The following is a 17,445-nucleotide window of genomic DNA, read 5'->3' as shown; positions in this document are numbered from 1 at the left end:
GGCAAGTTATTTAACCTTAGTCAGCATCAGTGTCTCTTCAGCTGTGAGAGGGGGCTACAGTGGTGTCATCTGAACACTTGTTGTAATGCCCATCTTACAAGGTTATTTGAGGTTTACATAAGTCAATATCTGTAAAGAGCTCAGCATAGCACCCGGCACATAGTAAGTATCCAGTGTGCTAAGTTCTGCTAAGTTAACACTGGTATTCCACTCACCGAGGCAGCCTTTTCAGTGCATTCTGAGCGGCAGAGGCTGGCCTGTCCAGGCCTGGGCTGTTCATACCGAAGCATAGCTCTGTATGTACAAATGAAAACCCCCAAGCCTTCTAGTTGAGCCAGTTCTCCCTTTGCTTTGTGGCTGGACCTTCATTTTCTGAATTTTCAGTAAGAAAAGTCCGAAAATATAAATGTGCTGAAGGCTGCTTTTAAAGGCTTTTCTGTCTAGAGGCCCAAATGGAACCTCACCTTGCACAGACATGAACAGTTTCAAGGTTCTCTTTGGACCTGATTGAGGAATCAGGAGGAATATGTAGTTTTCTAAAGCAAGTGATAAAAGCTGCAAGCCTTTTCTCATTTCACATGGCATTTTTGACAGGTAAGCATAGCTTCTAAAGCTCAAAGAACACAAAGATTTCTTTGGCTCAGTTGCTCTAAATAGCTCCTATAGTTTTGAAAGAAGTATAACGAGCTCTAATTGCACTTTTATTGAGTTTGCTGACATTTATGGATAGCACAAAGGACTCATCACAGTTAGACACTTACTGTCTTCATTATCACTGTGTTCAGATTTCTAAAACTTTGTATTTGCTGAGCAAGAAGGAGCTGCTGATCATGGATTAATTCGTGATGGACAGGTGAACTCCAGAAAAGCAGTCACCCTTGGCAGCTTTTGTCCATCCAGCGATTCTGAGAGAGGAAACCTCTAGGGCGAGCCCTGAAACGTTAGGTTGCGCTCAGATCAGCCCTGCGCTTTGGGATTTCACTGAGCAGACTTCCCAAGTCTCCATGGCTTCTTATAACCTGCCCTTTAGTTGGCTGTGATTTAAGTTGCAGCCTCTGGCACACCGATGGAAGCTCGCAGCGTTGTGTTTCCTGTCCACGTGCTCCCAGAGGGCCAGGTTGTCCAGAAGGAAAATAATCCCACTCTGGAGAAGCAAAAATTCCTGGGGCTGCTAAGAGGAGCACACTGAGGAAACCACCCACCTTTCAACAGAATCCGCCTTTTTTGTTATTTTCCATTGCAGAAAGTCGAATGGTGGGACAGGCAGGGTATGTGAGGAGGTGTGGATTTCACGCACCATCATAAACAAGCAGAAACGTACTTACTCTCTTTCATTCTCTGTGCCATCCAGCTTTTGATCCTCTTGCTGTACCCAACAAGGTACCAGCTGTGCAGTACTGAAAGTCACAAGCAGTTGCTGAAGTTAGGCTGGCAGTGAGTGATACAGACAGAAGCTGCTTTCGTTCTGGTTCTGGGTCTCGGAGGCTGGAGTTGTGCTCATCTGATGTCTTTGCCTCTTGCCGCAAGGGGAGTTGTTTGTTGTCTTTACAGAGCGTTAAATCCATCCATCCCACTTTTATCCTCCAACCTCACAATTTGCTGGGGGTCCTTAACGCCTAGAACCCAGAAGTGTCACTTAAGCCTGCTGTGTGTGTCTCTCTCTCAAGGCCTCCAAAACCTCCAGTGTCTATGTGTCAAGTTCAGAGCTAGCAGGAGTCAAGATAACTAAATACTGTCAGCAGAGGGTGCAGACCTGCAAAGCCTCCATGAAAAATAGGGATCGTGGAGTGGCTGCATCCAGTCACTTTCTGATTCACTGGAAGATGAAGAAATAATTTTGAAATTCAAAGTGGAGAGACTCACAGATTTGGAGGCAGTAATTAAATGCCATATGTTAGCACTAACACATTGAAAAGTTGTTAATTAATTCAGGCAGCCCCAAATCCAGGTGCAATTTTGACAGATTGTACACCCGGGTGTTAGCACAGACTTACAATTAGGGATTTTTTTTTTTTTTAATGAAGTTTCTATTCCCCTAACTTAAAAAAGTCACCCCATGTATTTAAAGTATTAACCCATTCTCATCGTATCATGGAAGGTAGACTTCAGATGGCTGCTGGTGTGGAACCCCTTTTGACTGTGGTCATTGTTACTAATCCGGGGAGACCCCACCTGTGCAGCACTTCATGTGTAAAAGCATTTCCCTGCACTTATTCAGTGTCTGTCATGGAAAATGACTTTGCCCCTAGAGGGCAGGGACCTTTTTAAGTGTTTTTGTTTTGTTTTTGTTTTTTTAATTCCTTAAAGCACCTAGCAGAATACTGTGAACACAGTACATTTCATTTAAACAGCTGACTTTCCTGTGGGTTGAAAAAATAAGTGAGATACTTAGTGCCCATGGATACTCAGGAAAAACTCATCAAGATGGTCATCAAAAGTTGATAAAAAAAGTTAAGTGAACTCAAAATAACTGTGTTCTTGTAGAATGTTTACAGAGCTGTTAGGGACCCTCAGAATGGGAATTTGGGGGCTGAATTGTATGACTAACTTGTCCCTGGAAAACAAAAAAAAAAAACAACAACTCAGAAGAAAGCTGGGCATGCTCACTATTCCCCATTTTGCCTTTAAAGCAAACACAGCCCAACTGTTGAAACCACGGAGCAACACTGGCTGGTAAGAGATTCCCAAAGCCCAGCACTTCTGTGCACACGCACAAGTGCGCCCACACACCACACACACAGATGGAAGTTAACGTTTTGATAACATGGTGACGGAGGTTTCCATTTTTTTTTCTTGGCTAATACTTGCTGTTTTTAGGAGTGGGAGTTATCTTCCTTCTTGCTGCCTGGCCGAGTTGACCCTGAGTGATGGCTAGGAAGTCAGCATTTCTTCATGAGTAGTTGCCATTTTCTTCATATTCGTCTTAGGAAAAAAATCACTTTTAAGCTTACCCAGGAGCTGCATGTTTAATTTACTGTGGCATCCCCCTGAAGCTCAAAACCTACAAATTGTTGTAGCTAAATACCATAATTATTGGTTTACCCGTGAAACCAAGGACTTGGTGGGAATTTTTCATTGCCTTTGTTTAGAAGAACTAAAACCAGATTGTTCAGGGTAAAAAGAAACATAACAGGAATTTTATTTTTACTCACAAAAATGCCAGCCATAGTTTGCTGGGGGTAGGAGTCTCAGAGATGAGAGGGAGGGAGTCCTGGTGATTTTTCTCCCTATTCTACCCCCTTTCCATCTCATCTCTCCCCTTCCTGCCCGATCTCTCCCCTTCGCATTCACGGGAATGCCACATTTCCACAGGGCCTCTGCCACCAGAATCCTCACCTGTTAGTGAGCACAGGCAGTGTAGACAGCCTGCAGCAGGTGGTGTGGATGGCCTGCAGGTGAGCTCCTTGCCCAGGGTATCTGGTGTTTCTCTGGCTTCGTTGTTGGGCCTGTGCTGCCCATGACTGACCAGGCTTCACCAGTTCACAGCGGATCCATGCTACTTCACCTTCTCTGAAGGGAGGAAAAAGAACTTGAATTGGAAGTTTTCCATTGGCGTACAGGAGGTCAGGTCCTCAGCAGTCTCCTTCCCAGGAATTAGATCCCAGGGTGCCTGTTCCCCATGTCTCCTCTGAGCCTGAACACAAGCAGTGGCTCAGGCCAGCTAATGCTTTCTTCGCTGAGCTCCTTCTCTGCACATGAGGCTGAAGATGGGACGCACCATCCTGAGGTCAGGCTGCTTTCCTCCATCCACCCAAACCAAGTCCCTGCTACTCCACACTCCGCACCTTGCCTGGTTAGGACCTCGTTCTCTCCCACCTCCAGTCTCTCCAGACCCTTCGTCCAGCTTGAATTCCACATCCCCCAGTGAGCCTTTCTCAAACACTTGGGTGCACAATTCATAGTTTACAAGTATCGTGGAATTGTGCTTTTCAACTTGTATTCCTTGGTGCACTAGAATTTCTGAGGTGTTGCAGGAGCTGTCAGTGGGGAGAGAGCTGGGTGGAAGGGATTCTGACCCCCCGCTCACCGTCCCCGCCTCAGGAACCCCGGTCAGCCCAAGTATGACATGGGCCGCCTTCTCTCCACTTCTGGGAGACAGGAGAGTTTAAACCTTCATTCCACATATGACAAACCAGAGGTCCTCAGAGGTCAGCCTGTTTTCCAAGGACACATGTCAAACTAATGGCAGCACTGGACCTAGAACCTTGATCGCCTAATCACGGCCATTGTTCACCCCTGCAAGCCTCCTCTCCTTCTCTGAACTTGGAGGAGACACAGCAGGGGAAGGAATCCTGGGCTGGGAGGAGGACTCCAGGCTGTGGGCCAGGCTGGTCCCTCCCACACTGGACCTTGGGAGATCTTTTGGAGACAGACAGAAGCTCCCTTAGGTCTCTTCCTTCCACTCTGGGATTCTGTGAGGAGGAGCCTTTAGCTGTCTCCTCTAGGCCCTTCAGGGTTGTGCTGGCCCATGGAGCAATCATGTGTGGCTCTTTAATTAAAAGTACGTTTTAGAAAAGCACTTCCTCAGTCACACCAGTCCCTTTAAGTGCTCAGCAGCCACACTGTGTCAGCAGCACTGCAGTAGAGGAACCCACCTGTTACCAGTACACCTGCCCCAGCCCCTTTGCAGCACAGATGCGTGCTTTAGCATCCAGAAGGAACTGGCTCCAGTAAGTCTGGGATAACTGCTCATTGTTTAAATGAAAATGAGACACTTCCTGTCTGGGGGAGGCATTAAAGAGAAAAGCCAATTAAATAGGAATGACGAGATAACACAAATTCAAAAGAAACATTTATGCACAAGTGACTTAAGGTAGAGTCCTCCTCTAGGCCAGGACATCCTTCAGTCTGGTTGCAGCTGGCTAGATTTTTTTTTTTTCCCTAAGAAATAGATTGAAATGAAACGATGGAAAAGAAGCAGGACTTGTCCCCATGGGTGTCTGTGATGTCCTAAAAAAAAAAAAAAAAAGCACCTCTCCTAAAAAGGACTCCAAACGCTGTCTTGAAATCAGTTTTAACCTCGCCTTTCAGGCTGAAAGTAGTTCACATGTCCTGAGCACAAGCTTGGAGATTTCGAGGAAAATCTCCCGGGTCCCGTGAGGTACAACGTGTCTTGTCTTCCCCATCGTCAGGTGCCCGGGTTAGAATCTGCGTGTCATCCTCGTGATCCCCAAATGCACTTTCATTCCCCGAGAATCTTGCCTTCGGTGGTTAGCACAGTATTGTTTCCTTCTTGATCGTTTGTGAAGGGCTGGAAGCTCGGGACTGTCCAAGGTGTTTCTCCAGCAGCAGCAGCGCCGTTCTCCTCTCTAAAATCGGCTTCCTGTTGAGCCGTAACTAAGCTGGCTGCTTAGAACTAGGTGTGGGACCTGGTTGGCACTGCATCACCAGTGTCGCGGGAAGGAGGTACTTTCCTAGCTCCCCAGAGCCATGAGAATCTCTGATCTCTTATTCTTGTCTAGATCAGCAGGGATGAAGCGTTTTGAAACAGAAAAATGTTTTCTTCCCTCGAATGCTTTGTGACAAGTTTCAGGCACTGTTTCGCTCCAGCTGTCTTTCCTCTGTTGTCTTTCCTCTCCTGACCTTTCTCTGTCCCTGTCGTTCAGGTTAAAAGAACATCTACAAAAAACCCAGAATAAAATCTGTATCCAAAAGTATCCCCAGGGAATGGTAGTTGTTGAACAGTTATACAAGTACTTTGGAATTTTAGCACATTACCGTTAATTTCTGAATCAGAGAAAAGAACTTAACAGCATTCTATGTCATATTAAAACATTTTGTTAGTAAGCACAAGCGCACAGGGGGATGGGTTCAGGAAGCGCCAGGTGGGAGGGAGTGGCAGGGTGGGCACGTGGAGGGAGGAGGACGGCTGGACATCTGCAGAGTTGGCCTTGGGACACATGCCTGGTCTCACATGGCTGGGGCCCGGTTTGATGGGGTAATGAAGCATTGATTACAAGAAAAAAAGATGAAATGGCCTTTGCTCATTCCTCACTTTTATCTCCTAGCTGTGGAAGACAGAAAATTGTTCATAGGAATGGTTTCGAAGAAGTGTAATGAAAACGACATCAGGGTGATGTTCTCTCCATTTGGCCAGATAGAAGAATGCCGGATCCTCCGGGGACCCGATGGGCTGAGTCGAGGTGAGTGTGCTGTCTGGAAAGCCTCTCCCCTTCAGTGCTCATTGGAGCTCTGTGTCACAGTCGAGACAGATGTAGGCACCGCACACGGCAAGAGGTCACCCTGTAATACATCCTGTGTGATAAAGTTATCCAACCTGAACTTTTCACCATAGCTGAAATGATCACCTTTGATTTCTCCCATTCAGAAGGCCTTGGTGCCACCATATTAGCTCAAGTTATCACTGTCAGGTGTGCAGCCAACAGGCCGCCCTACTGCTAGGCATCCTTTTCAATCTCAAACTGAAGTGGATTTGGTGGGGGGAGGTGCGAGAAGGAGAGGGAGAAAATGAGAAAGGACATTTGTTGTGTTCCTCTTAGTCCTCGGGCTTCCTGTCTGTGCCTGAAAGAAATGTTAAGAGTATGTTAAGAGTACAGTGGGCCGGGCGCGGGGGCTCACGCCTGTAATCCCAGCACTTTGGGAGGCCGAGACGGGCGGATCACGAGGTCAGGAGATCGAGACCATCCTGGCTAACACGGTGAAACCCCGTCTCTACTAAAAAATACAAAACACGAGCCGGGCGAGGTAGCGGGCGCCTGTAGTCCCAGCTACTCGGGAGGCTGAGGCAGGAGAATGGCGTGAACCCGGGAGGCGGAGCTTGCAGTGAGCTGAGATCCGGCCACTGCACTCCAGCCTGGGCGACAGAGCAAGACTCCATCTCAAAAAAAAAAAAAAAAAAAAGAGTACAGTGACACAAACCAGGAAAAAAGCGCATCAGTGTTCATAGGTAGTGCAGAGCAGATAGGGACGCAGGGTAACTGGGCCTGTCTTGGGGTATTAGAGTTTTATTTCAAAGAATAAGACTGGAGTCCTGAGCCAGGGGAACTCTTTAAGTGACAGAAAAGTGACTTTACCCTGAAGAAGATTGTAGGCTCTTCTTTGCCACGGTGATAGAAACAAAAGCTGTAGCTCAGAGCCTTGACGATAAGCCGGTGTTTACCAAATAGTTGGAAATCACTGTTGTCTTCCCTGTTTGCCTCTCCCTTGACAATGCCGCACACCTCCTTCCTGAAAACACTCATAAAGGCTGATGCTGGAGGTTGACATTCATCTGACTGCAGTTCCCTGAATCCGTCCGAGGTGGAAATGTATATATCCAATATGTTTTTCACTTCTTTTTGCTCTGTCGCCAGGCCAGAGTGCAGTGGCGCAATCTCAGCTCACTGCAGCCTCCGCCTCCCGGGTTCGAGCTATTTCTCTGCCTCAGCCTCCCAAGGAGCTGGGACGACAGGCACGTGCCACCTTGCCAGGCTAATTTTTGTATTTTAGTAGACACGGGGTTTCAACACATTGGCCAGGCTGGTCTCCATCTCCTGACCTCGTGATCCACCCACCTCGGCCTCCCAAAGTGCTGGGATTACAGGCATGAGCCACTGCACCCAGCCTGTTGTTCACTTCTTACAAGAAATCCATATTTTTAGCAACATGGAGAGGTTTTCATTCTCTCATTACTGAAGTTACCAGTGCAGTTTCTGTGGGGCAAATGAGGAACTTGATTTCATTCTCAATATCTGGCTCTGGGCCAGCACTGGCACCCCAAACCACATGTTGAAAGAAAAGATTGGCTCATGAGGATGAAAGCACTAGTCTTCACCCTTCTCACTAGTTTAACCTGACTTCAGCACCACGTGAGGAAGAACATTTGCTCTTTTGATTTTTAAACATAAAGCTTAATGATGTCAGCTGGTAGCATGGAAGACCGACAGAACAAAAGTTCCCACCTACAGCCGCCTCCAGAGCGCCAGTATGGAGGTGGTCTACAGGAAAACTAGGAGGAGGTGGAACCACGCCAAGCTTTTGATTCATGTGTTTTCTTCTGAAGGTGGTTTAAAAAAAAAAAAAAAAAAAAAAAGGCGGCATGGAAATCACAGTTTATGCATTCTCTAACAATTCTGAAATTTTGTTATGTAACACTCACTTAGAAGATGTGATTCTCTAAAAGCTGAACTAGTCCTTGTATTGAGTGTGATCCTGGAATAGCAGATCCAGTATCCGGGGCTCCTCTGCAGCTTTTCACCTGTGCCATCGTCAGGGGCAAGCCAAGCCATCCATCGCTGTGATAGACCGCATCACCTCTGGCTCCTGAACAGCCTCACCAGTGAAGGGATACTAGCATGTCCTCCTAGCGGCTCAAACCAGCCAACCTTCTGATCACACCTGGTGGTCCAATTCTTCATCATATGTATCTCCACTTAAGCAGACAAACCAGGAGATAGAATACCATGGGAAAAGACAGTGTGGCTAAATTAAGAATAAAATATGTAGAAAGATGTGATCATATTTTTGTAATTCCTTTTCTGGTGCCAATTTAGTAATTAGAATCCCTATTATCTCCTGTTGTTATTCTCAGTCACACTTCAGTGTTACCACTGGAATTTTCGTTCTGCAAGATATGGAGACACGGCACAAATTAGATTAATCATCATGAAATATATAATGGCCTAGGGGCCAATGACCCCAAGTTCCAATCCCACAACTTCTACTGAAATGAAATAGAACTTTAGTCATTTTGTTTTCTTACCTCTGTCCTGAGGTTTCCCCATTTGTAAATGACAGTGGTAAATATACCTGCCCTGCTTCTCTTGCGGGGGGTCATTCGTTACTAGGGTGGTAGCTTTTCGCCTGAGCATACCATCTGCATGGGTTAGTGGAGGGACCCCGGGTGGGCAGGATGTGTGCTTGATTTCTGCTCCCCCTCTGCTGGCCTGGCTGATCTAGGCAGTGACTCTGGCACACTTTCTCTGTCCGTCCACTGGGGACAGTAATGAACAGCATTGCTGCCTGCAGTGTTCAGAGCTCCTTGAGCATACATCAGTTATTTCTGCAGATCAGGTTTTAAAGCAGCCAGAACCTCCATGGGAAAGAGCAGGACACACAGTACTTAACAAGAGAACTTAGCTAATTTGATCTGCCATTCGGTTGATTAACCAGCACTTGACACCAGAAGCAGGCTGTTCCTGCAACAGGTGACGGGGAGCGCGCTCATCAATATTTTATGCAAATGCCGGCTCAGTGGAAAGAGGAGAAAACTTTTCCCTCCCCCATCTTTTTTTTTTTTTTTTAAACAGCAGAAAAGTAATTTCTGGTGAAGTGATGAGAATTCCCTATTGCCAAAAAAAAAAAAAAAATACTCATTTATAACCATTTATTCTGAGAATGACAGACAGACAGTGGTATGTTTTTCAATTAGCAGGACCCAGGGACTCCTGGCTACAAGGGTCTGCTCCTGAATCAGTGTATTTGTTAAAAGCACAATTCACTTTCATGCTACCATTTTGCTCTCATTAAAGAATTGCAGTTTTCAATCAAATATGAATAGGTGTCTCCCATTAGTGGCACTGCAGATAAAGGGCATTCAGCATTTCTGTTCTCAGTGTCTATTGCTGGCTCAGCTGTTCACAAATAAATAAAAATTAAGTGAAACCAAAGCTTGGCTGCTCTGCCCAGTACCTTCTAACACAAAACCAGGCTATACCCTCTTCTGTGAGAAAGCTTTAAAATCACACTCTTGGATCATGGTGAAGGAGAGGTGCAGCTGAGCGGTTCACTTTTCTTTTTCTGCTTTTGCCCAGTTCACCTAGGAGGATGAAGACAAAGGAGGCAACTAGTCTAGCTGGCTCTTGCGGATTTCTGATATCTTTTCTTCCCTGCCACATCAGTAGTTTCAGGTCCTCCCTAAAAGGCGTTACACTGAGGTTTCGCCAGACTGGCTGACCCAGTACCCCCGCCGTGTCAGAGAGGCACACTGCCCTGACCCACACTGTGCCCATCAAGCCGTGCTATACTTTCCGTTAGAATCACTGCCTTTTTTTTTTTTTTTTAAGTCGTGATCTACCTTTTGGCAAGAAAAAATATATTTTTAAAATCCCATCTTACTCACCGGCCCCAGCTCATGTTCCAGGGCAGACACCCTCAAGAAGTTGTCACAACTCTACATGGAAAGCACCTAACACCTGCCAAGCACCTGGAGCCTCTCGAAGATCTGCGGACTCTTCCTGGCTTGAGGCACCGTGGCCGTATCTCAGTATGCGTTTCTCCCTTTGGGGAAGTAACCCATTCTGCCATCCTCTCTAACGTGGAAAACACTGAGATGCTTTCAAGCAACTTTAGGATGCTCAGCACCTTCTGCAGCGGCTGCTCAGCCTCTCCAGGCCTGCTGTAGAGCCTTTATGGAGAAAAGGAGCAGGATGCCATGGGCCCACATGTGGCAATTCAGATGAGGTGTTTGCTCTCAGAAGCAGAGCCTGAAGTTTCTAAGCCAAATGTACCTAAGCGACAGCATCACCCTAGCATGTTGATTTCCTAAAATACACACGCTCTCACTTACCCACAATCCCACAGTCAGCCTGGGCTATTTAGGTACAGGGTTTTCTGCACTGTGGCAGTTGAATATCTGTAACCCAGAGACAGTAAAGGAGTTTATTTCATATCCCCCCGCCCCCCACAAACTGTAGGCAAATCTTCACTGCCATTTAAGGTAACTTTCTGCTTGTTTAAGAATATTCCAGCTGTGTTTATGGTGTTCCAACATTCCCCTGCCAAAACCCTTGACAAATGAATTGGCAATATTTTCAGGGATGTTGGCAAGTACAGACTGGATTTAGCTATTCAATCCTCATTTGTTTTTGTCACATCTGATCAGAATACAGGGATGGGCTTTTGACTATTACAACATGTACACAGTGCTTGGGAGGCTGACGCAGGAGGACCACTTGAGCCTGGGAGTTCAAGACCCGCCTGGGCACACACAGCGAGATGCTGTCTCAAAACAACAACCACCACCACCATGTACACAGAAATGAGTCAGTTTTCACACATTGTAGCTCTGCCCACAGAGTACCTAAACATTCAGATGTGTAGGAACTTTGGCGACATGCCCCCTTGACTCCTGACTGCATTTGCCATCTTGTTCCAAATACAGACTTCCTATCTTATCTCAGGGATGAGATTTTGCCAGCTATGAAGTAGGTCCTAGTCTGTACCCAGCCTCACATGCCATAAATGAGTGATGTCTCGGTGCCAGTTTTAAATAAAGTAACCCAGCATCAGGGATGGCGCATCAGAGTATTAATTCTTAGGCCCCAATATTATACTGATAGCGTATGTTTAATGTTGCCACTGCTAAAAAGATACAAGGAAGATTGGCTGCATTAAGATCTTTCTTTGGTTGACTAGGGACTTCTAAAGAAGTTTTCCATAGGTTAAAATCTCCCTCATCCTACACAAGTTAAGTTATACTTCTTTCCCTTGAAGTATAGTGGGCGCTACACGTACTCTTTCAAAGAAGTAACAAAAGCAAAAGGCCCTGGCATTGTTCATGCTTTTAAAAGTGCCTGTCCTTTTTTTTTTTTTTTTTGGTGCAGAGCAAGAATTCATCTAGTTCTCAATTCCCTTGCAGCTGAGAAAAAAAGGTGGAACACCTGAGTTAAGATATCCTTTCAATTGAAATGACAAGTGTAATAGATGTGTTCCAAAATCTTCTCTGTGACAGGGCTACGTGCTTTCCTTCGATCTTGTCTGTAGGAGGAAATTACTTTGAGAAACCTTTCCCCAGTCAATCATTTATCTGTTTTAGCAGCAAGAAAGTAACCTCACTGAAATGAGAGGAATGCAGCTCCTTTCATTTCTGTTAGCAATCCCTCACATTCTGAAAGTAGAGATAATAAATAATTGCAAAGGTAAAACTGCAGGTTGGCCACATTTACAGTTGGATTTTTTTTGCTACTATATACGTGGAGGTTTTCAGACAGTAATATACATGTTGTCTTACCAAAACTCCCTCCCGACCAAAAAAGAAAGAAGTATGGCTTCATTATTTTGATACCTGTATATTTTTCCCCCAGCCTTGTTTCTCCGGCATTTTGGTCAGTAACCAGAGAGCTGATTGCTGAGACCTGACATTGAACAGTCTAGAAGAGTTAAGGGCTGATCCTACGGGATCGGAGCAATTGTCCTGTAAAGACCCAGTGAACACCTCCGCACCCAGAAGCTCATTTTTAGTAGAAAGGGGACAGTTACAACCCAAGTTATTTCTGTCCAACGGAAAGCCTTCTGGTTGGCTTGAGAGAAAAAACCAGCAGCCAGTCTTAATGGTAGGGACTTATGTGATGCTGTGTTAGTATAAACCCATACATTGGAGGCCTAATCCTAAATCCACCTGTGTGTTTTTAGTGATGTTGAAATGAAAACTAAAATGTATCCGTAGGATTTCCGTGACCTCCTGTTTTAGAGAAATGGCAATGGTTAACAAGCTACCATTGCAAGAAACAGTTGACTCTGAAGTTGCTTGACTTCATCCAGCGTGACACAGAGTGACATTTTTCAACAGGCACTCCCACTTTATAAATGACACCGTAATTTTTTTCTCAGGTAATTGAACACAGCACACAATGCAGAACTTGACAGAAACCCCTAAGGAGACAGCTTCTCTCTTACTGCACCACTGCCATTAGAATTAAAAGGTTAAAGAAGTCCTCAGATGTGTCACACCATTTTTTTGGGTGGGGTAAGGATTGTATAATTAGAAGCATCAGTCAGGCTTTTAATTGCATGGTTGTTAGAGGAAAGGGCAATGATTTGAGTTTATAGAAACAGAATTGTATTGTTCTATTGGTAATACTTCTGAGGCCTGATTATTGCTGTATCTTTCTCACTAAGTAACTTTAAAAAGTTCTGCATATATGAAATTGTGGCAGATGCATAAACTGTGCCTTACTGATTTTTGTTGACATTTTACATGTTTCTTATTCATTTTTACCCTCCATTTGGAAACTGTCAGCTTGGCACATGGTACTGGATAATAAGAGCAAATGAAGTGAATGCAGCAATCTTCCTGACTATTAAAAGCAGAATTAGCCCAGCCTCCGCTTGGTTTCAAATCTATCTCCAGTAGATGATTTGCCTTTTCCTCCATTGTAGTTTCAAGACAAGAAGTGGGAAAATAAAAATCTCTTAGTGTTATTTCCTCTGTTAATAACACCAGGGATGATGAAAATGCTTCTGAAGAGATGTTACTTGGAAACAGATGGTAAATTTGGATCATCTCAGAGCTCAGCATCAGTATGGAAGCCAGTGGAGGTCCTGTCCTGTGTCCTACACTTATATCATGTAGCTGCCTTAGAGAAGGCCACTAAATTGCTTTTATTGATGACAAAAGCTACAGTCAGTCTTAGTACAGCTAGCGTGTTCAGATAGTAAGCTTCATCTGCTGCCATGCTGTCAGAGAACCACATGAGACAGCACAGCATTCACCGTGAGCTGGACTTCATTCCGGCTTCTTCAAGCCAGCTTAGCCAGGAGGCGAATGTGAGATGAGTTTCTCATGTACTCAGAGTTTTTGTGTATTAAAAATTATAGCATGATGCAAAAAAAAAAATGCATTGACTTATTTTCATGACTGGATGTCGTTGTGCTTTGGGGATAACAGGCAGGCATTGCTTTCTCTTACTGCTGTTTGATTAAAAGGTGCCACTACAGTATTGACTTGATAATCTCACCAGGTACTCGTGCAGAGCAAAAGAAGAAACTATATTTTATGGCTCACAAATTGATTTACATAAACCAAACAATCTGCTGGTTGTTTGAATGCAGAATGTTCTATTTTGCTTATTGGCCACAGGGGCAACAATCTCGCATTGTTGACGCCAGAATTCCGCTTTTCATGCATTCACTCTGAAATGACAATAGACTTCAGCCTCTCAGTGTTTAGAGCTGCTTCATTTGGAAATCTTTTAAGTAGTAATAATAATGTTTTGAGGAAATTGAGTGGAACACTGAATTATTCTCTGATACCTAAGTTCAAACTGTGCAAGGCTGAAGAAGCTGAAAATCAATGCACTTTTAAAGTCATTAGAGATCATAAGTGAAATAAGTCTGTTGCTTTAGCTAACCTTTTAGTGTGCTGTGGTTTTATTATAAAATCAGCCTGAATCTGCATTAATTTCATAGTCTTTTTCTCTAAGAAGCCCAAGGGTGCATGATGAATAAAATGTAAATTTGAGAAGGCAGTGTTTTTATTAGTGAAAAGGGCAATGAGCCGTGTAGTTGGAGCAGTGACCTGCATGGTGGCCAAGGCTGGTACAAGAAGCAGAAACAGGCACTAGAGAGTCTATTCTTTTACAGCACAGGAAAAAATAGGCACGGAAAGTTTCACTGGTCTCCCAGCAGATATTCAGAGAAATGTACATTGTCTAGTGTATATTAGACTTAAGGTCAAATCTTTGATATGTTTCAGAAATTGACAAGTCTCAAAAGTCTTGAAAATTTTATGCAAATAAATGACAATGCACATTTTTTACATTTTATAGCAGTATTGAATATTCTCGGAGTAATGGAGCATTTGTTTTTATTAAAATTAAAAATTACTAAATAGTTTGTAACAGATTTGGTATGTTTGTATTTGCATAGCAACAATTTATATTTATACATACATATATACATATATTTTTTAACTACTTGGAAGGGATTTAGATACATTTGTTTGCTGACATTTTGAGCTCTTGAAATTTATTTGCTAATTTGCCCTTGGTGTGAGGATTTTCTTATTTGCCCCTTCAAAAATCAATGATAAAATTTGAAATACAAAGCCTTCATGTGTGGATGCCCTCAGTAAAGATCACCAGTCAAGGAGAAAATGGAAAATAGCAAGTTTTTATTTTAGAAAATGCAAACTAGATCTTGCTGATTTCAAACCCTGTGGCTAAAAACAGTACCCAACTTCCTCCCCTAGTTTCCATTTAAAAAATAAACTAATAAATAAATAAATCTTTCTGCTTTGGTCAGATTAGCAAGTCAGCACTGTGAATAAAAAGCAAAATAAGATAAAACCAAAGAGAGAAGTTGTTTTATTTTTATGTACTACTGAGAACAGTGTCGTCTTGTGGCAGTTCTCGTAGACTGTGTTGGTTTAACAAGCGTCCAACCCTTTTGTCTTGTTGTTTTTTGTCTTTCCTGCTCCCTGTCCCCTTGTTTCCCACAGGCTGTGCGTTTGTCACATTTTCTACAAGGGCAATGGCACAGAATGCAATCAAAGCCATGCATCAGTCTCAGACCATGGAGGTACTGTATCATCTGCCCTTTCTTTGTTTTCTTTGTGCAAATGATGGGGAATGGTAAAGCAATTCTCTCCTGTGTGGATTGTTCACATGACAATCACAGATGTAAACTTTCACCATCTCAGTTTTCATTCATTCATTCTCATTCTCTCCTCCTCTCTCTCTCTTTCTCTATGCATTTTTCCCCTAATGACTTGAAATGCATTTAGTAAAACCTTCCACTTGCTCTCCAGTTATCTCTTTGAGCCTTTTATTGCAGTGGCACGGGTCCTGCGATGTAAAATTGTGAGCACTTGAAGCCAAGTGTCATTCCGGACCTAAAGGATCAAATACATTCCCCACCCCGGGGTCGGTGTGGATGAAACAGTAACAGCCTCCCACCCCAAATTACTGCTTGCCCTGTGCTAAGTCCCAGGGTTCTTTCTTTTGTACAGGGTCAAGTTATCTTCCATCTAGTCAAACAGCCTTGTGGTTTTACATCAAGATTGTCATCAAGATTGTTGGAGAAAGTTAATATTTATCCCACTGCATTTAACATTGAAAATGCAAATTTGGAAAATAGGATTTGTCTCCTTCCTTTAAAAAAAAAAAAAAAACAAAGAGAGCAATAACAAAGAAACATAATAAAGGCTCAAATGTGGTCTCCTAATGAGAGATCATGGCTTTAGGAGAAGGTAAATACCCTGGTGTGGATGTACACCTACGAACCTAGTTAGATGGCTCTGTACTTTTAGTCTGTGATTTGGGTCATGGCCTTTCAGAATTTTGCACAAAAGCATTCCAAGAGTGATATGCCGTTACTTCTTCTGTATTGTCTGATAGAATCATTTGGGAGTGCATGTTCTGCTGTATTATGTATACTGTATCTTTGTGTACGGGTGATCTTTTCTGGAGGTGGCCTTGTGGTGTTATCTGAAGCTGTTTTCACATTTTGAAAAAAGAATATTTTCAATTTTATTTAATATGCAAAAAACTTTTTTCTTGATTGAGCTTCTGTTTCCCCCCATTTTCGTGGGGTTTTATTTTTTGTTTGTTTTTGTTTGTTTTTTGCAATGCTGCCTCTCCCAAAGCATGCTGGGAGCTAAGTGATCATTATACGTCATGTTTTGTGGCAACTCTTTTATAGTGAATCGAAAGGTGGGTGCAGAGGGGGAAGGAGTGTGCATGGCATTGTCATTCAGTGTTTACTGTACTTTTCTGACTTGTGATACCAGCATTGCAAAGCCTATTGTCTTTTTCAAACATTGATCTTGACTTTGATATTCCTAACGTATCTTATATAATCACTGTGTTTTCCTTTCAGTGCAATGCATTTTTAAGACACTCACAACCCCCTACCTGACGGCAAGCTCAGGTGAAAATCGGGCATGATAGGAGATAATGAGCAGGATTTGGAATGTCTAGGAAGCTAATCTTGTCTGACACGCAGTTACACATGTGATGATGTTTTGCTTCCCTCTTTCTGTTACCGAGACTGCTCCATTCCTGTGGATTAGCCTGATTTCCAGCCACATTTTAATCTTCAATTCAGTTTGAAGATTAAAATGAAAGTGCTGTTAGAAGCAAAAAAAAAAAAAAGTCTTATATTTATCTTTCATATACGCATTTCATTCTTACTTTTATTTCTTGTAATTTAGTGATTTGTACCCAAATTGGTCTCACCTGAGATAATTTGGAACCTCAATTCTTCAGTGTTTCTGTTAGAACCATTGCGATCCCCATCCCTTCCCTTGGAGCCCCCCAGTAATGCTCAGAGAGCCACGGAGAACCCACGGGAGACCATGTAACCCTGTGTTCCTGTAGGAGGAGGACTCAGGACCATAAAGCAGAACTGGGCATGAACCAGGCTGAGAAACAGTAGGTTCCCATCATGGAAAGAGTTGGATTGACCACTGGGGCATATTTATTCCTAAGCCCTTGATCCTTTATTATTAATATCTCTATTATTTAAAAACCAAATTTGGTGTACTTGTTTTTAAAACCAGACATTCATGCTTACACAGAGGGGCCCTCTGACACTTAAATTTCTTGTTTAGTTTTTTTAATTGGCATTTAAATAGGAGGTTATACATTATGCAGTCACATTATAATTGTTTGACTAACGTTGTTTATTTTTTAGCTAATTACATTATTTCCAGGACTCTGGCATATGTCTTTAACCAAGATGTATTACCTAATTCACAATGATGTGAATGTTGAAAGAACAAGGTCT

General features: G+C 43.5%; 1 protein-coding gene across 5 annotated transcripts in view; it reads left to right on the top strand.

Moving 5' to 3' along the window:
* CELF2 (CUGBP, Elav-like family member 2) overlaps positions 1-17,445 on the top strand; it is a 170,477-nt gene that overhangs the window by 85,896 nt on the left and 67,136 nt on the right. For all 5 annotated transcript variants that reach the window (XM_011926396.1, XM_011926397.1, XM_011926395.1 and 2 more), the window contains 2 exons: positions 6,009-6,143; positions 15,158-15,237. In XM_011926396.1, coding sequence (XP_011781786.1) covers positions 6,009-6,143; positions 15,158-15,237 — 215 coding nt within the window. The remainder of the gene's footprint in view (positions 1-6,008; positions 6,144-15,157; positions 15,238-17,445) is intronic.

Source organism: Colobus angolensis, unplaced genomic scaffold (genome assembly GCF_000951035.1).
Source record: "Colobus angolensis palliatus isolate OR3802 unplaced genomic scaffold, Cang.pa_1.0 Scaffold684, whole genome shotgun sequence".
NCBI lineage: Eukaryota > Metazoa > Chordata > Mammalia > Primates > Cercopithecidae > Colobus > Colobus angolensis.
The sequence above is the reverse complement of the archived record's forward strand: the minus strand, read 5'-3'. Positions and strand labels throughout refer to the sequence as shown.